Source organism: Lissotriton helveticus, chromosome 4_1, assembly GCF_964261635.1.
Source record: "Lissotriton helveticus chromosome 4_1, aLisHel1.1, whole genome shotgun sequence".
In the NCBI taxonomy this organism is placed as follows: Eukaryota; Metazoa; Chordata; class Amphibia; order Caudata; family Salamandridae; genus Lissotriton; species Lissotriton helveticus.
Window position 1 is genome coordinate 1,737,577,227 of NC_136063.1, and position 26,646 is coordinate 1,737,603,872.

General features: G+C 47.3%; 1 protein-coding gene across 1 annotated transcript in view; it reads right to left on the reverse strand.

Moving 5' to 3' along the window:
- The window catches only part of TMEM35A (transmembrane protein 35A), a 54,020-nt gene extending 28,261 nt beyond the window's left edge, over positions 1–25,759 (reverse strand). The window contains exon 1 of the mRNA XM_078688408.1: positions 25,499–25,759. Within this exon, the coding sequence (XP_078544534.1) occupies positions 25,499–25,618 (120 nt within the window). The 5' untranslated portion in view covers positions 25,619–25,759. The remainder of the gene's footprint in view (positions 1–25,498) is intronic.
- Between the last annotated feature and the right edge of the window lie 887 nt (positions 25,760–26,646).

The window sequence follows — 26,646 nt, forward strand, 5'->3', positions numbered from 1 at the left end:
TCCTCCTCAATAAATATTGGGGTTCTTAAGGTTACTGATTTTGTCCCTACTCGCTACCTCTATGCTCTGATTTGCTATTATTACCCACCCCCTCTCCCCCTTTTTCACTCACTCGCCCTCACCTCTCCCCCGCTCTCTCTCTAATTTTTAGTCCCTGTCACCTCTTATATCCCTCAGTTATTTTGCCCCCTGCACTCATTTAACGCAATGTTTATATCTTCTTTGAATTTTTCTGCTAATTTCCAATTGTATATTGTATTATAACCTGTTTATTTATCATGTAAAGCGCTCTGATACTCCCAGGTCCAGCAGCGCTATATAAAACCTTTGAAATAAAATAAAAAAATAAAAATAAATAAGGAGAGGCGAAACACAACAAAGCCTCATTTGCAAGTAAATGGTCTTTAAAAGACCTGTGAAGTACTCGGGCCGTACTATGAGTACCCCTAGGCTAGAGATAGCACAACATTAAATTGTGGCAACTCCGGCAGAGGGCGACTTGCGTGTCCTACCCCAGGCAGACATAACAGTTCTTAATTTAGGAAGACGAGCCGGCGGGGACTTTGAATTTACGCGGGGTGTGTTGTTTGTGTGATGTTTTGCCAGCGGCCACTAGTGCAGTGTTTACTAGCTGTGGTGATTTATAAACTGTGAGGATTAAGAAGAGAGGTTTAGATTTGTCAATAGACGCACAGGATGCGACCCCTGTCTCATGGAACGAGAGCCACTGGCGTTTTGGAATAATTTGCAGATGCTAAAAATGGATATTTGCGCAAACACACTTTTATATATTATTTTATGTATTTTTTTTAAGTTTTGATTTATTGCGTGCGAGTCTGTATCCTTATTTGTCCTCAGCTTGAGTAAGACACCGCCATTTGGACTCCGAGAGACTCTGCTCTCTGGGGGCTGGGCGATGTTCCGATAATAGAGTGGAGATGCAGGGGCACTAAGGAGAGGCGAAACACAACGAAGCCTTATTTGCAAGTAAATGGTCTTTAAAAGACCTGTGAAGTACTCGGGTGCGGCTCTGTGTGTGCCCGGGGAAGCTGTCTGAGACGGGCTGCCATGCGGGGGGGGGGGCGTGGCGTTGGGGGTGGAGTGGGAGGGGGGAGAGGGGGGGGGGGGAATTTGCTGAAGCCCTTTCGGCCAGGCTCTGGGCTGGCGTGGGTGCACACTGCACACTTACAAGTACAGGAATGGCAAAAATGATTCCTCAAACCGTGACCATGCCACCAACACGTCATTGAAATAGCTCACCTCACAGAGCAAGCACGTGTACATGGGCATTTAAAGTTTTAAATTTTTATGATTGGAATAAAGAGGCTACGAAACTCAAAGCACAACACATTTTAGGTGGTCACAATTCAGTTCAAAAGAGAAGAATCAGGAATGTCGTGCAACTTCACATAAGGCTGCTTTGTGTTACTGCTCCGTCATGGGAGGGCCTCAACCTAGAAATTAATGTTGCTGAACACTTGGTAAGATCACACACAGCCCTACTAAGTATGTTCAATTAGTACACGGCATTTCAATTTGTGAGATATGCTAATAGTACTTGCAAAGTATCTTTTTTTTTAAATGCACTAAATTACGATTTTGACAGCATTCTTTTCACCTACATTTGCCCACAAAGTACCTAGATACTGAAGGGGAATCATACATATCCCTGTACTTTTATGGTTCACAACCCAGCATACCTCTCCCCAGGACTGGTGCTGCTTCCCATGGTACTCATAGTGAGGCCGGCAGGCCTTCCTTGGCAGCCCACAGACCTTGCAGTTAATGTACCCATGGCCCTCCAGAAACCCACTTTTACCAGTGACAGAAGAGAGTGGAGAGAGAGAGTGGAGAGAGAGAGTGTGGAGAGAGAGAGAGAGAGAGTGGAGAGAGTGGAGAGAGTGGAGCAATATAGAGATAGAGATATATATATATATATATATATATATATATATATATATATATATATATATATATATATATATCAAAGCTCCTGCGTGACACCAATAACTCGCACTCGCAGGCGGGTGCTCCTCGTAGTGGGGGGTGCACCCACTAAATAAATCACTGCTCCGTTCCGCACTCAGGACCATTCCACTGTCCTTACGGTAAAAAAGCACTCTCGGGGGACAGTTTGGGTTAATTTATTAGAACTCCAAACAACACTGCATAACAGACGCGTTTCGGTAATAAACCTTAATCCTTGTATATATATATATAACATTAAGAGCACTAAGCTCCAAATCCTAAATGTTGTGCACAGTCAGATGCATCAGTAACCCAACAACAGTGAATGATGCTAATAAAGTTAGCAAAAAGAGAAAAACGCAATTTTGCCTACTGTGCCCATAATGCATCATAATGTGCCACATGGCTTAAACAGTATATAAGTGCAAAATAAACAAAGGACTAATGTTTGATACCGTGAACAGGGACTCTTGCAGTCCGAAACGCGTAGGTGGGAGACCTACATGAAATAAACAGCGTAATCTAAAGAGTGGTGTGCGGCGTATTTCTTATACAAAGAAATTTTGTTTTCTGCAAATTCTGCGAGTGTGTCCTAACTCTCGCCGCCAGCACCGGCTTCAAAGAGCTCCCCCCACTTGGGACATTTGCTTGGTTATATATATATATATATATATATATATATATATATAGAGAGAGAGAGAGAGAGAGAGAGAGAGAGTAGAGAGAGAGTGGGGAGAGAGAGAAGAGAGAGAGAGTAGAGAGTGGAGTGAGAAGAGAGAGAGAGTAGAGAGAGAGAGAAGAGAGAGAGAGAGAGAGAGAGAGAGAGTGTAGAGAGAGAGTGTGGAGAGAGAGAGTAGAGAGAGAGTGGAGAAAGAGAAGTGAGAGAGAAGAGAGAGAGTGGAGAGAGAGGGGGAGAGAGAGGGGGAGAGGGAGAGGGGGAGAGGGAGAGGGGGAGGGAGAGGGGGAGAGAGTGGGAGGAGAGAGTGGAGAGAGAGTGGAGAGAGAGAGGAGAGAAGAGAGTGGAGAGAGAGAGGAGAGAAGAGAGTGGAGAGGAGAGAGAGTGGAGAGAGAGGAGAGAAGGAAGAGTGGAGAGGGGAAGAGAGAGTGTGGAGAGAGAAAAAGGGGAGAGTGAGAGGTTGGTGAGAGAGAGTGGAGAGAGACTGACTGACTAAGAGAGAGATAATGATTTACTGAGAGACTGACTGACTAAGAGAGAGAGAGACTGACAGAGAGAGAGACTGATTGAGAGAGACTGACTGAGAAAGACTGAGAGAGACTGACAGAGAGAGTGACTGATAGAGAGAGAGTAACTGACTAAGAGAGACTGACTGACGGAGAGAGATTGACTGATTGGGAGAGGCAGACTGACTAAGAGAGAGACTGACTGAGAGACTGATTGACTGACAAAGAGAGACTGACTGACGGACAGAGACTGACAGACAGAGAGACAGAGTGACTAAGAGAGAGAGACTGACTGACTAAGAGACTGACTGACTGACTAAGAGTGAGACGGACTGGGATAGAGAGACTGACTGACTAGGAGAGAGAGACTGACTGCGAGAGAGAGAGTGACTGAGAGAGAGAGACTGATAGAGAGAGAGTGACTGATAGAGAGTAACTGACAGAGAGAGAGACTGACTGACAGAGAGAGAGACTGACAGAGAGAGAGACTGGCTGACTAGGAGAGAGAGAGAGACTGATTGAGAGAGACTGACTGAGAAAGACTGAGAGAGAGAGTAACTGACTGACAGAGAGACTGACAGACTAGCTCACTGACTAAGAGAGGCTGACTGACATAGAGAGATTGATTGACTGACTGACTGAGAGGGACTTACTGACTGAGAGAGAGAGAGACTGACTGACTGGGAGAGACAGGGACTGACTGACTGAGAGAGACACTGGCCTCAGCAGTCATGGAGTTTGCTCCAGGAATAAAAAGTAAACCCTTGGAGGAGGAGCTTGGCGGGCATCCGTGATGGCCGCGTGAGCACAGCGCTCTCCGGACCCCCGCCACTCCCGGCATGATATCCTGAACATATCCTGATTCTTCACGAGGATTTATGTAGAGGACGCTGGGCTGATCTTCCTGGGATTTTTGGAATTTGATTTGGACCCGGGGCGCCGAAGATACGGCGATTCGAACTTTCGGGGTCCGCCCTTGAGGTGCGCCCGGGACTGGGTGAGGCTCTCTGGCCGTCTCGGAGTTGAACAACAGCGGCAGGGGGATTGGACTTCTGGGTCCCCCTCTTAAGTTTCGGTTTCGATTCTGCCTCAGACTGAGACATCTGGCAGGGGAGTCTGGCCTGGGCTGGGTCCGGCGCACGAACGGCTGTCGGGCCTTTGGCTGGCTTATTCTCCTTTCAGGCTGGTCCTCTCCTAGTGGTACCCTTGCAGCTGCCTTTTGGTCCCGACGCCCTACTTTCCTGTGGCCATTTCCATCGGGTCGAGTGAGTCTCCTGGTGACGCGGTTTCCGACATGACGGGCAGAGGGGACCGAGAGACACGAAAGACCAAGACGCCACTGCGTGGGGGCCCGGTCCAGTCTAACGTTATGGACCGTTACACCCATGCGAAGGGGTCCCCCGGAGCCGCCCTGCCTGGCCCAAGTGCGGTTGACCACATTGTGGACGCGTCAACGGAACCGTCCTTGCAGGACATCATGGGCGCCATTTCTGGCATGAAGGAGACGATAGGCCAACAATATGAAGCTTTGGCCCACAAAATCGACACCGTGGCCATTGATGTGAACTTGATTCGGGCCGACCTATCTAAAACCAATGAGAAGGTGAAGTCATTGGATCTCAAGTCTTCCAGCCTCACGGCAGATGTCTCGGAGATACAGACGGAGATTGGCAATCTCCGTAGGGTGAACGATTTCATGACCCGGCGCTTGGAGGACTTTGAGAACAGAGCACGTCGCTGTAATGTGCGTGTGGTTGGCGTTCCGGAGAATCCAGAACCGCACTCTGTTGATCTCCTGGTCGAGGACCTGATCCAGAACTACCTCTCTCCGTCTGGGCTGAGTAAATTCTTCGCAGTGGAGCGTGCCCATCGTGTTCCGGGAGGCCAGGGCAAGCCAGGCGCCCCGCCGAGGCCTATTGTTGCGAAACTCTTCCACTATAGGGATCGGGACGCTATCCTGCAGGCATCACGTGTGAAGGGCCCGGTGGCCTTTGAGAATGCCACGGTGAACTTTTATCCGGACTTTTCTCAACAGGTGCAGAAACAGCGTATGGGCTTCCGTGGAGTCAAGAAGCGTCTCCGGGACATGGGATTGCGCTACGCTATGCTTTTTCCGACCAGGCTGCGAGTTGAGTACAATGACCGAACCTTTTTCTTTGATCGGCCTGATTCTGTGAATGACTGGCTGGAATCTCTGCTGGACCGACCTCCTGCGGCTGAGTCCGCCGCCCACCCGGGTGGTGCTGAGGGTGGTGTAGAGAGCTGAACTATTTGTCTATGCCCGGGTCCTCGTGTAAAGTAACTTCTTCTGGGATTCTATGCCTAAGTGCCTCTACTGTCTGTGTGTTTTCCTTGTTATTTGTCTTGTTGGGGTGGCGGGTGGGCCAGAGCCTTTCCTCCTCCAGGGTCTTTTTGTAGAATGGGGGTTCTTGGGCGACAGGCACACTGCATGTTGGGGTGGCTTTTTAGCTTCTTGCAGGGGTGCAGGGTGGGGGGTGTTTCCTTGATTGTTGGGGGGTGGGTGGATGGGAAGTTTGATGTTTGTGTGTTGTGTTCTCAAGGCGATTCTATCTTGCTACTGATGTTTTCGATGTCATGCTCATTGGAGGGGGGTTGCGGCGTTGCTGTGTGGGATGGGGGGTAGCGGGTTGAGGTTTATTTCGTGGAATGTTAATGGTCTGGGGGATCGTATTAAGCGGGGTGTGGTGTTGCGATATCTACGACGTTTGTCTCCAGATATTGTTTTTCTACAGGAGACTCATTTGGTGGGCAATACATGTCGTGCGATGAATAGGTGGGGCTATCGCCTCGCCGCACATTCGGGGTTTACCACGGGTTCCAGGGGGGTGGGTATCCTTGTTCGGGCTTCCCTCCCCCTAGCTATTGATGATGTGATCCTTGATGATCGGGGGCGTTATGCCGTCCTCGTGGGTCGCTATGAGGGTCGGACCCTTTCCTTGTTTGCCGTTTATGTGCCCCCCGGTCTACAGACCTCTACCGTTTCCGATTTGGGCCGTGTGTTGTTGAACCTCCCTGATAGTACTCTCTTCATAGCAGGTGACTTTAATTCTGTGTTCTCCGGTCTACATGATCGTCACCCCCCTAGGGACACCCCTTTGGCCCAACAGTGGCTGGGTGGGTTTCTGGATACGTTCGGCTTGGTGGATTGCTGGAGGCTTATGCATCCTACTCAGCTTCAATACACTTTCCACTCTGGGGCCCATGGGAGTCTGTCTAGACTGGATTATTTCCTGATGCCTGCGGCGCAGTCGCCGGCGGTTCGTGAGATTAGACACCTCCCCCGGGGCATCTCTGATCATTCTCCGCTCTGGCTTTGTTTTGATGTGGGGGTGGAGGCGGCGGGCCGGGTGGCTCCTATCAACCCATGGTACCTCACCTCCCCCGAGACCCGCAATCTCTTGATTAAGTCTTTGGACAATTATTTTTTAGACAACGAGGGTTCCGTCTCCTCTGCGGTATCCCTGTGGGAGGCCTTTAAGACAGTGATTCGCGGGCAGGCCCTTTCCCTTATTGCTGAATCCAAAAAGGCGAGGAATCGGGAGGTGGTGGACCTTGAGAGGGAGATTGCTGAGATAGAGGCTGACCTAGAATCGGATGTTACATCTGATAAACTCCACGCCCTGGGTCTGAAACAATTTGCTTATAAGTCCTTGGTCACAGATGCGGCTAAACTGATGTTTCGGGAGCAACAGGGTCGTTTGTATGATGTGGGGGACAAAGCGGGTAAATTACTGGCATGGTTGGATAAGAAGGAGAGGGCGAATCGTGTGGTGCCTGTGATTCAGACTTCGAATGGTGTGAGAGTGACAGACCCGGTTGGAATAGTTGAATGTTTTGCGGATTATTTTCGTGTGGTTTATACCCCTGTGTCTGAACGGGATGTTGATGACTCTCGCCTTTTGTTGCGTGATATAGCTCTGCCCAGTGTTTCCGATTTAGACCGAGTCTCTTTGGAGTCCCCTTTTACTACGGACGAGATAGCGACGGCCATTCGCTCACTCCGTTCGGGCAAAGCTTTGGGCCCGAATGGATTGCCAATTGAATTGTACAAGCTACGTCCTGACAAGGTGGCGCCCTATCTTCGTACCATGTTTTTGGAATCCCGCGAACGGGGTATTCTCCCATATGATCAGCGTCTGGCTACGATAGTTGTTATTCCCAAAGAAGGTAAACCTCGGGACATTTGTTCGTCTTACAGGCCCATTTCCCTGTTGAATGTTGAACCCAAGGTCCTGGCTAAGCTCCTGGCTACCCGCCTCTTGACGGTCATTAGTGGCTTGGTTCATCCGGATCAATCCGGATTTATCCCGCATCGCAACACGGCTCTTAACCTACGTCGTCTCCACAGAGCTGTTGCGAGGGCGGGGCTTCTGACGGAGCCGGCCATTTTGGCTTTGCTAGACGCCTCGATGGCCTTCGACACGGTAGAGTGGCCCTATCTTTGGGCAGCTCTTGAGAAATTTGGTTTTGGACCTGAGTTTATTGGTTGGGTGAAGTTGTTATACGTCAAACCCTTGGCACAGGTAGTGGTAAACGGTCGGGTTTCTGTCCCCTTCTGTCTTGGTAGGGAGACCCGTCAGGGGTGCCCCCTGTCTCCGTTGCTTTTCGCGCTTGCTCTTGAACCGTTGGCTGCGTGGCCTCGATGGGAACCTTCACTCAAAGGGATCCGTTGGTCGCCGGATTTTGAAGACCGCGTCTCGCTTTACGCGGATGACATTCTTCTGTATCTTACTTCCCCGTGTAAATCTTTAAATGTCTTATTTGACGTTCTTACTTCGTTTGGTGCTAACTCGGGTCTGGTTATTAATTGGGCTAAGTCCTGTGTGTATGTTCTCTCGGGTGTTTTGCCCCCATTACCGGACAGGTTTCCTATCCAGGTTGTCCAATCTGGCTTCAAGTATTTGGGGATCTTTATTACGCTGGACTCCTCACTCCGGTTCGAGCGTAACCTCCTCCCCCCGCTTCTTAGACTGCGACTGGATGTGGCCCATTGGCGTAAGCTACCCCTGTCTCCTCTGGGCAGGGCTGCCCTTTTTAAAATGATGTCTTTGCCGCGATTCCTATACGCGCTTCAAAATTCTTATGACGACATTCCCGCTACCTATTTCCGTGAGATCGAGAGTCTTCAAAGGCGACTGATCTGGGACGGGCGTCCACGTATCGCCCTTGCGAAACTTACCATCCCTTGGTATGACGGGGGCATGGCGCTCCCCGATATCAAGAGATATTATTGGGCTGCCCAGCTGTCTGCCATTAACCATGCAATGTATTCCCCGGGTCGAGATCCGGCCTTTGAGATGGATAGACTCCAGCTGCCGGGAGGGGATTTTAATAGAGCGCTTTATTCCAGATCGGCAGGGCGCCATCTTGCGGGCCCGTCCAGGGCCGCAGTCAATGTGTGGCGCGCCGCGAATGTGAGTCTGGGATGGGAGAATCGACTGACAATGGCGACTCCGCTTTATGCTTCTGAACGTTTGGGGTGTCTCTGGTCTACTAAGGGCTTTGACCGCTGGGATATGATTGGGATATGTAAAGTGGGTGATGTCTGTGTGAAGGGTAGAGTGAAATCTTTCCAGGCCCTTAAGGCAGAATATGACTTGAGTGATAGAGAGTTTTTTCGGTATTTGCAGGTCCGGCATGCCCTGGCCTCAGTTCTGACTCCTGATGTGACCCTGCCCGAGTCCTCCCCCCTTCAGGATCGCATACTGGATGGACACCTGCCCGATAGCACTATCTCCCTTATTTACAAGAAACTGATTAATAATCGCGCTGACTTATTGGTCCGACTTAGGGAGGTTTGGGTCGGTGACGGATTGGACTTGGATGACGAGGATTGGCAGTCGGCACTCTCTTCTCCGAAAGAGGTCGCCATCCCCGCCCGTCTCTGTTTGGTTCAACTTAAGATCCTCCACCGGGTGTATGTAACTGGTCCGCGTCTGGTTGTGATGGGTTTTTCCCCAGATGGCTTATGCAAGCGTGGTTGTGGGATGAGTGCTACATTTCTGCATATTCTTTGGGAGTGCCCGGTGGTAGCAGCCTACTGGATTGATGTGCTTGCGGTGATGACTGTTGTGACTGGTATTACCCTGAGGCCCGACGATGCCTGTTGAACGTGTGGGAACCCACCGACTATTCTGTGGCCCAGACCAGATGGGCGACCTTGGGATACATAGTCGCGAAGCGGGACATTGCGCAACTCTGGGGCGCATCCAGACCTCCCGAAGTGTCGGTGTGGGAGGATAACATGGACTGGTCCATGTTCCGAGAGAAGACCGTCTATGTGGCTAGGGGCAGACCCAGGGCATGGACGAAGATTTGGGGTCAGTGGAATGCATATCGTGGAGATATTTGTACCCCTCCCTTGGTTGACACTCCCGATGTTACCTTATCTCCCTAGGCTGACGTTCCCGAAAATTTTTCATGTTGTTTTGGGATTTTCCTGCTCTCCCCGCTGCCCCCCCCCCCCCCGGCCTTGCCGAGTCCCATTGATTTACTTTTGTCCTCCTGATTAGTGGCTTCCCCTCCTCCTTCTGGGCTGACTTGATTAATGTGCATTCGCCTTGTTTAGAGTTCGTTGTTTTTATGACTAAAACAGAAAATTGTTATGTCCTGTCCTATGCTTTGAGCAATTATTGGTATATGCTTTGTGCCTGGCCACGGAAATTATCGTTTGCTTCTTATGTTGTGCGTTGCTATTAGCGGCCAGCCCGTGTGGTTGTGGGCCCATCTCTGTAATTCTTATTTTATTGCTCAATAAAAGTCTTTAACCAAAAAAAAAAAAAAAAAAAAGTAAACCCTTGGGAGTCCTCTTGACTTTATGCAGTTTTTGGTCCATGCCTTTCCACCATTGCGTTTGCAAGACATTGCAGGCTATTGCGGGGCTAAGGATGGGCCAAAAGTAACCCAGCGACGAAATTGGGGTAAAGTGTGTATGAAGCTATGCAATGCCTGTTAAGATTGCATTGTCTACTTTTTTAAACAGGGTTGATTTTTTTTTACTCTAGTCCCGCCCCCCCCACTGACCCCGCCCCCCACTGACCCCACCCCTACCAGTGCGGCCCTCAGCCACAAACTACACTGTCATTTTGGCCCCCGACAGAAAGTTTGTGAGTACCCATGGCCTATACGGTCAGGCGAGAAGGGGTTGTTACTCCATACACAGTGGGAGATCCACACCGCCTTCATGCTCCGCTACACATAAGTGTATGCAACAACATCTGCGAAGACACCAGGGGAGATTAGCAACTTCTTAGCTGACACCGCCTTACTCAGGACCCCACTCAAAAATAGGGAGGAAATAATTGGGGCAATTACTGTGTTCAAAATACAAGAGGCGATACGTGCCCTGGTACCAGACAAAACACCTCGCCCTGACGTGCTACTGTCTACATTTTATAAGGCCTTTGCTCCATTGCTGGCACTCCGCTTAAAACATTATATGATGCAGCTCTCTTGATGGCAGCACTGCCTCCTATGCTGAGGGATACCTTACTTATTTCATCGGCCAAACCGGGGAGGGACGAGTTGGAGATGAAATCCTCCTATAGGCCCCTTGCTTTGTTAGCTACAGACTACAAATGTTTGGTGAAGATACTGCCAGATGGACTGGCCCAAGTGGTGCCACAACTGGTACACCCGGACCAAAACGGTTCTGTGCCAACCAGGAATACTCCTCTGAATCCACTTTCGTGTTGCCTGGTTCTGGACTTACATAAGGCCTTCCTTATTTGCGGTCCTTGCAAAATATGTTCTGGGGCCCGCTTCCTCCGATTGGTCAAATTACTACATACCAACCCCACGGCAAGGGTTAAAATAGGATTTCATGTATCAGAGCCCAATGGGATACAGAGGGACACCCGACAAGGTTGCCCAGTGTCCCCTCTCCGGCTTTCTTTAGCACTGGAGCCGCAAGCACATCTTCTGGGTGCCCAGAGCAAGCAATGGGGTATTCCCCTTGGAGACGGTACACATTCTATCTCACTTTACGCAAGTGATATGTAACTCTATCTTAACAATATCCAGGCCATGCCACCCACCATTGAACAACTATTAGCCAAATTTGCCGCTATGTCCACATTCCGGTATCAGGGAATAAGGGTTTATCGCAACCTGAAGATATCCTTGATGGTGACCAAGTTTGCGCAGTCTCTGCCTTGAGGGCACAGATATTATTCTGACAAACTCTACCGCTATCAGTTGTGGGTGAGTGGCTCTCACCAAAAAGTGGTACTACCAAGACTATTGTAGTACCTTGTCAATCTTACACCTATACATACATAGACCCTTCTTTCGTTTCCTAGAAAGCTTAATGTGCGATTTTATATGGCACAATACGTGTCATAGAGTAGCACTCACCAAGCTTTATCTCCAGGATAAGAGCGGCTGACTCAGTGTACCCAACTTAGACCAGTACTACTTGGCCTCGCAGCTGGAGAGGGTGGGACCATGGTTTGCTATCTGCACTCTTGAGGAAACAGTAATACTCCTCCCTCAATGGGATCTGTAACGGTTGCATAATATTTTTAACACTTTTACCAAAGCGGAGCTCAGGACGCACTTCTCCTCCAGGTTGCATATTGCTGCTTTCGTGGGACATTATTTATCACCTGTTCAGTTACACATTACGCACCCACACTTCCACTGCTAGGTATGCCGCGGAGCTCCACGTAAACTTCCCTTAGGGAATTGGGGCTCTGACATAAAGTTGGACTGCACAGTATAGGTGACTTATATCGGGATGGGACCCTCCTACCTATAGGTTAAGTACTGACTGACACTGAGCTTCTGCCGGGTGCTTCCTTTACTCGAATGTTAAGGCAATCCTGGGGAGACATACTACATGAGCCCCCACAGCACCTTACTATGCAAAACTTGCACGTACAGGAACAGGCAGCACCTGACCAAATGGTTGAATAGTTCTCTGCGCACAGACACGGCTACCCCTCCCACTGCGCTGCACGGACACTAGGCAACTGTATGGACAAAGAGTGGCATGGAAGGGTGTGCTCTGCAGAATCCTGGAAAAAATTCTCAGTGACCAGGGCTAGTGTCCACCAGAAAGCTAATCTCACAGAGGTGAGGGGAGATCAAATGAAGTCTGGGCAACTTGTTTGAGAAGCTGAGGATCTCTCTAGCAATCCTGCCTGTCTACTCAGAGAAGAAAGGAATGTGCCTAGCCGACAAATAGAAGAGACTGCATAGGACGAGACGACCAGACATGTTTCAGGTGTTTGCAAACAAGCAGAAGAAGCGGACAACAACAGGGAGTGCTACCATACTGATCAAGATGTGAGAGATTCCCCCTCTCTCTCTGCAGGTTCAGGAGTTGAACCGCAGGAAGACAACTTGCAACTCAAGAACACTGTGTGCTCTCCAGCCGAACTGCTGTGTACCAAGATGAATAAGTGCAGCCACTGATCATCATGTGAGGTGCTGAAGAGGATCGCCATCGACACTGAAGCAGGAAGCCTACCTTCTAATCTAGACTCAAAGGTCGCAGCTGCCTAGGACATAACACCTAACAACCAGGCCAGGTGTCTTGTGCACACAACTGATGCGAGCAAGGAGGGAGGCCATCATCTGTCCAGTGCAGTTTCTGAGAGTCCCGCTGCGGTGAAACATTTTGCGCCAAACAGAACTACTATAGCCCCCCCCTCCCCCCCCGACTCACCAAAACAGGTAACACAGACCTGAAAGAGATTGGAACTGTACCTTGAACTATAAATACCTGCTTGCCTTACAGGCATAGCAATAGCAACAGAAACTCTTTTTTAGCTTTAAATAACACCAATTGTCCAATGAGTGGTCACTGCATGATAATTGCCTTGGAAAACGCATACCTGTGCTGTTTCTGCCTAGGCCCTATCATTCTCTGGATATATTTCAGACCCGGGGGAGCCCCATATGACTTGGGGCAGAAACACTATGGATGGTGCACAATCTAGTGATTACCTGTAGGCAGGACTACTGAACCCTGTATGTATCCCATTATTGTGTGTAGTATTTTGTTTTGATGTGACATTAAAGCATTTCTCTTTTCTTAAGGAAATGCACTGGCTAGACAATGAACTGTCGCTGTTGGTTGATTATTGAGCTCTGAATCGTTGCCCCTACACTAGCTCCCTGATAAACCGTAGACTGCTAGCACTCTCTACTCTGAGAGTTAAGTGTGAAAGGGGTATACTTGACCAGTTTGCAGAGCCATAGTAGGATAAATAACAGACCACCAGAGGCAAAAGTCTTCAACCACCACAGCTGAGGTTTATTAGCCCCTGTCTGCCCTGCGGCTCCTAAACAGGGTCTGGCAATTGGTAGCAAGCAATGTAATATCTGCACGTTCCAAGTACTAAATCTTGAACAGAACAAGATGTTTAGCCTAAAGACAGCATTACCTTCATACTGTAATAAAAGACACAAGGTTGGTGGGAGTAGTCCTTGACATCCGGTCCTCAGAACTTTTAAGGGACCTATGCTTAGAGAGAGGGTAGAAGGTTCCCAGGACCAAGGATAGGGAGATCCTTGTGGGTTTTGTTAAGGACCAGTTAGAGTAGCTGGGTGTTAGGGAAGAGACTATGATGGACTCTGGGGAGGGTAGCAAGACAGGAATTCAAGTAGAGATTGTTCTCGCATCTGGCTTTCTCAGCACGTTATCACAGCTTTTCCCCCAGACACACTCCAGGAGCATTTGTAAATTTGCTTTCCATTCTTTCCCCAAGATAACCCACCAACGCCATGATTTCGAAGGTACCGCTGTGTCCAACTTTAGAGCTAACACCTTTAACTTGCAGAGGGTGCTAGAGAAAACTAAGGCTGAGGAAGAGAAGGCCAGAGAGATTGGTACGGAGAAGTTGAAGATAGCTTGCCAGTAACAAGAAAAGGAGGTGTGAGAGTAGGATGAATGGAGCAAAAATAAAGAAAAAGGGACCGCGAGGAAGGGGAAGGGAGGAAGAAAGGCTTGAATATGAAAAACAAAGAATTGGCAAGAGAAAGGATAGCTATGGAATATGAGAACCGTGACAGAGACAGCTACTCTAGGAAAGGTCTTCCTCCTCCAACTGCAGGAGAACCTGCAAAGATTTCAGAATACCTTGCGTACCTGCATGTAAAAAGCCAGGATATTTTGGAATGGTTTGTGAGTTTTGAGACAACTTGTAGAGTACATGCTTTGAATCATTTGAGAATGCATTCTTTGAAACATTTGTCAGAGAAAGCAACTTTAATGAATTGCTTTCCCATAAAAGGTTAAGCAGTCACTGGGTGGGTGGCTATAGCTGACCAGATAAACTATGAGTGAATGAAGGAAGCTCTGATTAGAGGGCATGTAGGAAAGCCAGCTCAATGCCTTCAGACAGTGAAAGAAAGCAGGAAAGAAGATGATGTATTTGAAACTTATATTCATGGTGTGTAGCGAGTAGGTAAGAGGGATGAAGCCAAAGATGTTCATGTCCTTAACCAGTTGAAAGTAACAGAGAGACTCAAAGAGGCGTTCAGTGCTGGCTGATAAGTGATCAGACAACGGATTAACAAAGGGATGGACCGGGATGGAGCAGCATGGTTCTAAGCCAAAGGGAGAGAGGATTTCTTAACATACTTGTTCCAAGTGGAGCACGTGCAAATCCAAACAGCCCAGGGGAGGACAATGACAATAAAGGGAACTTTGTTCCAAGTCAGGAACAAAAGGACATAGGGAGAAAGGAATGTTTGCTCAAGCTTAAAGGGATTACTTGTTTGGGGTGTCACAAGGAGGGGCACAATAAAAGAGATTGTCAGCTGAAAGACCCTATGCCAGCTGCACCCATTATAGTGAATGAATATGTGAAAGGGGTCCCAAGAGGGTCCTGGGGTGCTCCATCTAGTGGATATGTAAGGACATTTGGGAAAGGGACTCACATACCCCAAATCACATCCATACAAATACCATGAATTCTGTGCTGAAAGCAATTATCACATGTGAGGGAGTTTCCAGATGTGAGCGGTTTAGGTGCTTGCAGGACTTTTACTGAGAGGAGATACCTCAAGCATGAAGAGATTCATCCTGGTGCCTATGGCATAAGCTTGGTAGCCATTTAGGAGAACATGGAGTACCCAATTGCCCAATATGAGGCGGAGGTCAATGACAAATTAGCCATGATCGATGTAGTGTTAAGAGAGAAGCAAGACACTGGATGCATCTTGGACAACGACTTCTCTGTCCCTTGTTTCATATCAGGACCAGAAGCGTAGATTGCTTGGACTTCAGCTGTGTTGACTAGAGCACAGGCTGTAAATCTGACTCATGGAGAAATTGGGACCATTCCAGATGTATATAAATCAGAGCAGGGTAGTGAGCAGATCAGGGCAAACTGAGAAGGCACAGGCAAAGGTGCCTACTGCTTTTGATCTATACACAATGGACAATAAGGTACCCAAAGCGAACAAGGCATTGGAGTGTGGGTCACTCCCAAAGTCCACCAGCCACGATAACAGCCATACACTTATGGGACTTCAGAAGATAGCCCAAAGCCAGGCCAAGAAGGGAGTGGTTAAAAGGCATTATATTGCCTGGGAGGATGGATTACCGTACAGTGAACCAGTGGCTCCAGAGCCTGGAGCTAGCAAGTGGTGAGTGATTTTCCTTGTGCAGTGCCTCTTGTGTCTGGCCCATGAAATGCTCTTAGCAGGAATATTAGGCATTAACAAAACCCAGGATAAACCTGACTCTTCATTTTATTGCACATGGATGTGCTGAGACACAGACATGTTCTGTAGGATTTGTCCTACTAGCCAATTGAGTGGTAATGTCATGAGCTAAGACCAAGGCACAGTTATTGCCAATACCAGTCTTAGGTGTTACATTTGAGCGGTTGAGCATTGCCATTTTCGGTCCATTCTAAACACCACTCCCTAACAACAAGGAATCAGGCAACAAGTTTATTTTGACTGTGGTGGATCATGCCGCAATATCCAGAGGACTACCTCTGAGGAGTACAACTGCTAAGGTAGCAGCCAGGGCACTCCTCTGGACCATTTCAATGGTTGGATTTCCCAGGACTGTGATTCCCGACTGGGGAATAAACATTATCACCTCTTATATTAGATAGATATGCGAGCAACCTCATGTACCCTACCACTTCTCTGTGGCATACCCCCTGACCTACTGGTTGGTGGAATGTTTTAACATGACTCCTAACAGCATGATGAGAACTCTACCTCAGAACCTCACGAGGCAGCAGGATCTTCTCATGCCACGCCTCTTGTTCACCTAGTGAGAAATTTCTCAGAAAGGCGTTGGATTTATTCCCTTTAAACTTCTGTTAGCGCAACCACTGCGTTGCGGGACCACCTTACTCAGGGTGGTAGGCCTCAGGAATCTCTTTACGCAGTACATAAGTCAGGCAGAAAAAACACTGGAGCATGCCAAGAGCGGATGAAGTTTTGGAATGACCAGACGGTCAAACTGACTGGACACAAGGAGGGTAAGAAGTTGCTGGAGATGAAACCCATTTGTCCCAGAACTTTGGAGGATAGGTGGTGTGGGCCATAAAACATTGTACGGAAAACTCCTGACATTGGTGGATAGTACTAACCAGGAACAAAAGAAGGTGTGCCAAGTGAACAAGCTGAAGCCATACCTCTGGAGAGATTTTACTCTGAACATACTGGCAATGACAAAGGAAGTTGAGGAGGATATGGAACAGCTCCCTGACTTATTGCACATGGATGAGTCATCAGAAAGGGTACAACATGCCCCCTGTTACGACACTTGAATAAAAAGAAGAGAGGTATTGGGCTGATTTTCCAATCTTTTCTGGCTGACACATCGGTGTGCAGGATAAATATACAGGAGACGACTTGTCAACGATAGCAAGACATATAGGATGTCAGAAGGAGTCCAGGAATGCTCAAAGCAGAGGCTGCTAAGATGTTGACACTACTAGTGCTTGAGCATTTCTGTAGTCCATGAACATGGACTAGTCCTGTGCCGTTGGTGCCTAAGCAAGGGTGCACTGTCCTGTGCTTTTGTGCGGACTACGAGACCTTCAATGAGATGACAAAGACAGATGCGCATTCGATGCCCCAAGATGATGAGCTACTGGACCAGTTGGATGTTGCCTTCTTCTTGACCACTTTTGATATGACCAGTGGCAATTGCCAGATCACACTGGTGCCTAGTGGCAAAAAGAAGACTGCATTATTAACATCAGAGAGCTTGTACCAGTTAATGGTGGTACCTTTGAGGCTTATAAATGTTCCTACCACTTTTCAGCACTTGGTAATTTATGCTCTAGCAGAGCTTGAAGAGGTCTGTGTGAACTACCGTGTCCACAATGCTATCTTCAGCAATTTGTAGAAGGACCATCTGAGGCACCTCAAACAGGTGTTGGCCAGGACGCAGTGAGCAAAACTGATCATGAAGACGCCACATTGGTGGTGGGGCAGTCCTCTGTAGTCTTCCTTGGGCATCAGGTGGGCAACAAGAAGATCCACCCACTGGGTGCTAAGATCCAGTAGGTGTTAGTGCAGGAAGTACCCAAGTGGAAGCTTGTCTTGTACTCACAGAATGTTACGGGAATTTTGTTACCACGTATGGGTCCTTAGTTGTGTAAGTTGCTGGGTAGAATGATCTGGGAAGAGTATCTGTTGCAATGAGAATGTCCCTTGCATTTTAAGCATAGGCCATCTTGTTTTAGGTTTAATCCTATAATAACCGATAACCCCCACCAAAAGGAAAACAATCCTCATCAGTGTAAACATACACACAGATAACCACTTACTCAACCACAAACTAAAATGTCTTTCAAAGAAAGGAAAGTGAGAGCAAATTAGTCAATTTTGTTTCTTCCTGGAGTGGCCAATTCAGTGTAACGTTGTTGTATAAGGCACCAGCAAGAAATACTGGTCTAACTTTATTCTGCTTGAGCTTTGTTACTTAGGGATGTCACTCAAATATTTCCTCCAGTTTTGACTGCCTGGATTAAAGGTGCAGGGTTTAGAATCATTTTTTATGTCTGATCTAATTATTTTTTTACACTAGAGAACCTAAGACTATTTAATTAATTTACTGATTGGTGAAAATGCTGGTTCATAAGAATACTGATCTATATGTACTAGCACATTAACCCTCAGACACAAAATGGGTAAACCCCTTTGATACACCAGCCCCCTTTTCTAACAAATGCAAAAAGAACAGTTGATGAATGGAATGCTGAACAAATCAAACATCCACCCAAGTCACAGATCTGGATTAAATCGATTGTTTTTTTTGCAGACCACGCCATTCCACTTTAGACCCAGCCATATGCAATTCAGTCTTGACCCTGCTCCCCATGGGAACAGTCCAGCCCGAACTACTAGGCCAGGTGCTCCCTGGACCAGAAACAAGCATCCTGGGGCTTGTTTCAGGGTATCACCTCTCATCAGCTAGGCTAGCTGGAATTAGGTGGCGTAGCGAGCACGGGACCAATGTCCAGACATGGCATGGTGAGAAAAAGAACAATGGATTTAACCCAGATCTCTTGACTGGTGGTGAATGTTTGATTTGTTCCACATTCCATCCATCATTTGTGTGTCTTTTGCTTTCTCGCAATAAGTGTGCCAGGTTTGCCCACACATGGGTCCCTGGCTCACTGTGCCGCGGGATTCCAGCTAGCCTAGATAATGAGGGTTGCAGTGGTAGAATGCATTTCATGAAAAGTAGGGGCGCCACCTTTCCAAGAAATACTAGCTATTTGTTGTTGTTTAAAGAGTCTGCAAAGGCCGTGTGTTGGAACTAAATAGGGCTGTAAATAAAATGGTATGTCTTCATTTGTAACGTGACTTTTCGGTCTTTGTTTCCTTTTGTTTAATTAAACTTAAACTGTAAATATTAGTCATGGATCATGAATGCATCCCTGGAACATATTTAAAAGAGCTTTCTATTTGTATGTGCTGTTTGAAGTGTGCACAGATGAGTGCTAAAAATATCGGCATTAGGTGATTTTGCTTATTTTTGTACTAACTGCGACATCAAAATACCCTGATTGATGCGATAAAAGTAATAGTATACCACATATCTGAAACCCTACGGCAGCCGTCAGTACAATGTTGAGGAAACTCCAGGTGTCTGGGTATACATCCTGCATTCAGACAACTCACTCCTCATTCTCATCACTCACTCTTCGCTTTGACGCTCACCCTACACTCACAGCGATCGCACTGCACTCACACTGCCTACTATGTACTCAAGCGATTCACCCTCCTCCTACCCTGCACACGCATGAGCATACCGGACACCCTTCACGCACATGACAATCCACTCGCTTGTGACTTTCACAGCTCACCCTACACTCACAGCAATCACATGGCACGCACGCTGTTACCCTCCACTCACACCGTTCATCCTCCTCTTACTCTGCACTCACATGAGCACACTGCTTATCTTGCACTCACAGCGACCACACTGCACTCATGCCCCTCGTAATGATCCTATGCCGTTCTCCCTCCACTTACCCTGCGGTCACATGAGCATAACGCTGACCCTGTGTTCACAGTGATCACACTGCAATCACACCACTCACCATGCACTCACGCTTTTCACCCTGCACGTACACAAGCACACTACTGACCCTGCACTCATGTGACACGTCACTCATCTGTCACTCTCAATGCTCACTTTGCAATCTCATTCAAACAAGCACATCACTCACCTCGCATTCATTCCTCACACTCTGCACTTTCAACCGCACCCAAACTCGTATGTAACATCACTCACCCTGCAGTCACTTCTCTGACCCTACTCTCACATTGTCACATCGCTCACTGTGCACTCACAAAGGCACTCCTGTCACTCACACAGCTAACCCTTCCTTCACATCTTCATGCACACCTTCTCTGACATGGGCACAGCACTCACACCATTCAAACAAGCACAGCACTCACCCTGGAGTCACGTCACTCACCCTGCACTTCTTACACTCACCCCGCCCTCACACAGACAAACCTCTCAGTCTGCATTCAAACAGGCACTCTGTTCATCCTGCCTGCCCACAAGGACAATAGTCTGCCAGAACTCATAGGCACACACCACTCACTCTGCACTAACTCCTCTCACCATGCACTCACCAGCCACTTTCACAGATCACCCTTCACTCTCGCTGCTCATTCTGCATCACACACAGGCACACCACTCACCCTGCATTTACACTGCTCACACCACCCTACACTCACTCCTCTCACTCTGCACTCACTCCTCTCACCCAACACTCACATGGGCCCTCCTCTCACATTGCATTCATGCAGCTCAGCTGACCCTCACATTGGCACATTTTTCACCCTACACTCTCACAACTCACACTGCACTCACTGACGGTATTCACCATCACCCAGCACTTACATGAGCACACCTCTTACTCTGCAAATATAAAAATTACACAACGCTCATGAATAGACACATATTTCAACAAAATCACCCAAAAGAATACCTGCTCTTTCTGAGGTACACTTACATGGATCTTTATGCCCACCTAATTCCATCTTCAACAGCGGGACAGGCGCAAGAGGGGAGAGTGGACTGAGAATGTGGGCTGGCACAAGGAGGGAGACTAGGGCTGAGGCTTTGGGGTATGGTCCTGGATGGAGGGTTGTGTGACAGCTTCAGCCATTCCAGACCTTTAATTCACCACAATGCTTTATTCCGGGACACACTGATTTTTTTTACATTGCACGTTGGGTCTCAAAAACCCCAAAATGCATAGAGTTCCTGGATGAAATCCATGGTTGCCAAAGAAGTCAAGCATTTCATAAGATCAGTTGGATGCTGTGATATTGCATGTTAGAACATGGATTAGTTCATTTCCAATACTGTAACTACTTGATCCACACGTCAAACCAAATATAAGCCCCATACAGCTATTTTAAGGAAGAGCACTTTTCATTCACATCATATTTGTAAGAAACATTGACATGGCAGTATATTATTATTATTGAATAGTGTATAGAGAATATGTTTTATTAAGCTTCACTAAAAGGCAAAGCAGGTAAAGCAGAAGCAGAGGAGCAAGCTTTTCTAACACAAAAGCAGATTGACTAATGGAAGTGTGTGTGTGTGTGTGTGTGTGTAGGTGTGTGTGTGTGTGTGACAGAGTACAAAGGTACGAAAGAGTGCAAGAGATATAGTGAGAATGTGTGTGTGAGTAGCGTGCAATTGTGCTGCTGATCTGGCATACTGGAGGTTATTCTTGCCTTATGGACACCGGCACCAATAGCATATTGATCGGAGGAGTTACCTATGGCAACTTGCAAGCCCGGACATGCTTCTATGAAGTCACCATCATTGGCTGTGGGGGCTCGAACTGTCTATTTTCACATCAAGTTGACAATTGTCAAGAAATATAAGGTAGATATTTCAATCGTATTCTGAATGGCCTTGTATACACTTTGTACCAGCTTTTCTGGTACACACAGACTTCTGGGCTATTCACTTCAACTCGATCTACACTTTGGCTTATTCAGTTCGGCGTTTCATTCCGTACACTCAAGATACTTGGATAAGCATACCTTGCCAGTCATGATTACTTTTGAGGACATTAATGACTTTTCTTTGGCTTTCCTTTAACACACTGATTTTTTCCTTTTCCGGTGATTTTTCACGGGTTCACAATGTCACTTCCAATCTTTCACTTGTCTTGGGAATATAAGGTGACCTGCAAACTTTGCTGATCAAGGTTTTTTGCATTATTCATAACATGATGGTTATTGTGTTGGGATATTTATGCAGATATCAAATAATTTTTGCAGCCTTGAAGAAGTTACTTATGTAACGAAACACGTGTTGGCTGCCATCTTCATATGTCAACCAAGAAGATTTCAGATTAAGATCTTTGTGTGGGGAATTGGTTCCTGTTGTACCATTGTACTTTTGCATACCACTGCTGGAGTGTAACATTGTTGATAGGAAATAAATAGGAATTTAAAATTGTCTTTCCTGTGAGTTTTTACATTGATTTGTAATCAAAAGAAATGTTTTACCATACATGAATGAAAATATAGAAATTAAGAGTGCCAGGGTGCAATTATAGTAATTAAGTACCAGTGGATTTTTCGAATTTCACTGTAGGGACCTTGGTAGTGGGGTGTCGGTCCTTCACCTTGAGAGACACCATTACTGAGGACCTTTTTTGCAGTTAATTATGGATTTTTCCATTCAAATTTAATAGATTTCATGTGCTACCTTGTATACCATCACTATCTCCCTCTTGTATTGTAACTTTATTCCGGAACACATTGATTTTTTTTTACATTGCAAGTTGGGTCTCAAAAACCCAAAAATGCATAGTGTTCCCTGGATGAACTCCATGGTTGCCAAAGAAGTCAAATATTTCATAAGATCTGTTGGATGCTGTGATATTGCATGTTAGAACATGGATTAGTTCATTTCCAATACTGTAACTACTTGATCCACACGTCAAACCAAATATAAGCCCCATACAGCTATTTTAAGGAAGAACACTTTTCATTCACATCATACTTGTAAGAAACATTGACATGGCAATATATTATTATTTTTGAATAGCGTATAGAGAATAGGTTTTTATTAAGCTTCACTAAACGGCAAGGCAGGTAAAGCAGAAGCAGCGGAGCAACCTTTTCTAACACAATAAAAGCCGATTGACTAATGGAAGTGTGAGTGGCAGTGTGTGTGTGTGTGTGTGTGTGAGACAGAGTACAAAGGTACGAAAGAGTGTAAGAGATACAGTGAGAATGTGTGTGAGTGTATGTGTTAAGCGGCAAGTGTGCTGCTGATCTGGCATAATGGAGGTTATTCTTGCCTTATGGACACTGGCACTAATAGCATATTGATGGGAGGTGTTACCTATTTCAACTTGCAGGCCCTGACATTCTTCTATGAAGACAACATCATTGGCTGTGGGGACTCGAACTGTCTAACTGAGAAAGCCTCTAACCCAGTCATTCCCAGTGGCAGGGACAGGACACGCGCCACCACACCCGGCAGAAGGCCAGGACACGATGCACATAATCCTTAACATACAAGGTGGATCCATTGCAAAATGTTGGAACTGATATTTGAGGTAACTCTTGTCATAATATTTATTGTACTAATTTTAAAGGGGGAGTCAATGGAAAAAAGCTCACCATTGTATACCGGAGGGAATTTTTAGAGGTACCCTTGACTGTGGTTGAAGTATCCATGGTAAATTTCTGGCACTGTCATATTGAATGTACTCCTTGGCATAAGGGACTCACTCATGAAAAAATTATGACCTTGGTATAGTGGAATTCATTTCTGACTTCAGACATTTTAAAAAACATGAGATCTACTCCTAGGAAAGGCCAGGCTTCCCTGGTGCACCATGAAAGTACTGGAATATTTTATGAATGCCCTATAAGGGTCTGCAGCGTTTTAGAAATATAATCCCAAATATTTCAAAAACTTCTCACGGGAGAAGTCTATTCTTCCTTAAATCATCTACAACAAATCTGTTAAATTGTTTTGCTTGCTGGAATTTGGGGAAAGTAACACACCCCACCACTTACATAGGCGGAGTTTTTTTTTATTTTTTGTGTTCAAAAGCACATGAGCTTCCTTGTGTATCAGGCAGTTTTCAGGCAACAATAAAAATGTCGAGATAACTCTGGTGATTAATGTTCCTACTAGTGAGAATTCGGAATTTTGTTTAGTGTCAGTTTTAACTCATCGTAAAGTAGCACAGAGGGTTAATGTGCCTACCGTAAAGAATGTGTACCATGCAGATCACAGAACCGAGTGTGAGTGAACTATGAGTAGCACTATAAAAAAAAATGAAAAGTACCTCAGGGAGAGGCTACAGAGTGATGTGGTGCACTGATGGGGAGAGGTAATGTGGAAATTCATGGAGGAGGTTATGGGGGAGGAGAGCATTAAAAAAGGCTGTCGTAAAGGCTGTCATCAGTGCTCGAGCCGGCCAAGTCTGGGAGTCTTAGACCCCCACAAGTGTGGGTCTAGATGCGCCCCTGTCTGACAGTGGGGTAACAAAAGCCCCCGCAGCCCCTGTGGTGGGGGAGGGGAGAAGGCCCGATCTCCAGGGGGGCCCCTCAACAGAGTACCTTGGTCTGAGAGCGCCTGGTTGAATCCAGCGGGGGTGAGTCCTTCTGTACCTTGCAGGGGGCACCCCTCAAGTTTCAGTACGTCACTGCTGTGTTTAAAGTAATTATGTTTTCGTGGCACCCTTTTCTGAAACCACATCATTGTACAGTGGCAACACTGGCTCATTAAATTAGTATTACCTCGGTCTGTTATTTAAAAAGAACCCGAGTGACTGGCTGAGGACCCATTTCGCCTAATGTGCTCAGTGTGTAATTCCCATTCCAATGTTATTTTCCCTTTTTGTAGAAATCTGTCACTTTTCGCCTTCCTCCCCTCCATTCATTATTAATGGAATATGTTCAGCACTGGCTTTAAAAGGTATGCAAAGGCGCTGTGGGCGGGGGAGGGGCGCGCATACATGCACTATAAGCAGATGTTGGTTGGGTAGGGGAAGCCTGCAGAGAAGCGCTCGCAACTAGCTCTATTGTTTTCCATGATGCTTTCAACCGGCATTAATGCCACATCTGCCTATGAGCGAGCTTCATCTTTGAAAAAAATCCAGTGTGGTGGCATTTCTCAATGTTTTCCCAATGCCCTATTAAAAATAGACATTGCTTAAAAGCAATTTCAAACTGGAATAGTCACAATATTTATCTTTCCGTTGCCTCACTGGTATTCCCAAACGCTGACCACAATTAACTATGGGATGGAAAAGCATTTCCAAATGGCACGCTGCTGCCTTCCGTGTCGATGATACCCAGAAACCCTTTCCCGAAGCTTCCACGGCCCTGTAAGCGGCCGCGCGGAACACCGGCTGGAAGACTTCCACTAAGAGGCGTCACGCTGGGACATCCGTCTGGAGGATAGAGAGCTCAGTGGACAGCCACTTACTGGGGGTCGCCATATGACCCCAGCACCCCTCCCCCACCCATCATCATACAAGGCTCTTGCGTTTGGATGTCGGTGAGTGAGGACCGGTATTGCTGCACCGGCCGGTGAATAACCGGATACATTAACGGTTTCTGCTAACGTGCAAATATTCATGCATTCATCAAACTTCTAGTGTACCAACAACGAGTGTAAATGTCCACTTCTACTTTACATGCCTCTTACAAAATAACCTCGGGTGCCAGCAGCACCTGAGCCACTCTGAAATGCACCAGACACGCCCGGTGCATTCGCCCCCTTCCCAGGCCGTGCCAAGGCACCCTGGCGGCATCGAGGCACCACGGAGGAGACAAAAGGCACTATAGCACCCCAGCCCGCTCCCAGGCGCGCGGCACTCACCATCTCCCCGTACGCATCCTTGCTGAGCCGCGGGGTCAGCTTTATGGTCCCCATGAAGACGAAGAAGAGTCCGAGAGCCACGGACAGGGCCACGATGGTCACGGTCCTGGGGGAGGCCATGGGGAAGACGGGGTGAGCGGGCGTGCAGGTCTGCTCCGTCAGGAGGTGGTGGGGAGCCTCACCATCGAGCCAGAGCCCCACAGCAGCGCGAGGAAGCGGAGACTAGCGGGCAGCTGCACGGCGCTAGCTAGAGCCTCGGCAGGGCCGGGACAAGGAACCCACTGGGTCCTAGTGCCAGCCGAGCACAGCCAGCCTCAGGTATTGCCCAGGCCTACTGAGGCGATTTTTTTTCCCCCATAAAATTATTTATCCCATGCATCTGACTGGTAGTCTGATGTACAGCGAAGGACGATTTCTCCAACTTCCAAGTTAAAAACCTACATAAGCGTTTGATGGATATATAAATAGAGTTTTCCAACTGTTCATGTGGTGCATTAATACATGATTAACACATGATTTCTGCTATGATTCCAGCAAACACACTGTTTTAGCGATTTGTCTATCCCTTGATGTACAGCTCATATTTCCTGCCTAGCAGACGGTCGCGAAGATGGTTCATTTTGAATTCTTATAACCAAATTGATACTTAGTTCCCCAGGTTAGAGAGAGGTGAAAGAGCAAACGAGGAGTGTATGGAGCTAAGGGAGCGTGTCAGTTAGTCAGGGAACAAGGTGTTCCCTTGTTGGAACTGGGGGACCTCACACACCCAGACGGGAGCCTAGGTGTCATGCTTCATCATCGGTCTCCTGCTCCTCGTCAGACTGGCGCTGCAATGTCTGACGGGCGCCGTAGGCGCTCTTTGATGGAGATCTTTTGTTCCAGCCAGTTTTTGCGTGAAGGTGAGGGGTCTGGTGTGAGTGTAGTCGTGAGTGAAAAGGTGAGGTTTAAAAATAGGTGAGTCAGTCCACAATGAACTTTATTTGGGGTGGCTGACTCCCTAGTTTAAAAGGGTGGGAGGGGAGAAAGGGACTGTTAAGGCTTCAGTGAACTTACTCAACCCTCTAAAAAGGTCGACATGTTTCATGGCAATGTGCCAATTCTTCAGGACCTCAAATGAGTACTACACAGTGAAAAAGAAAAAGAAAAAC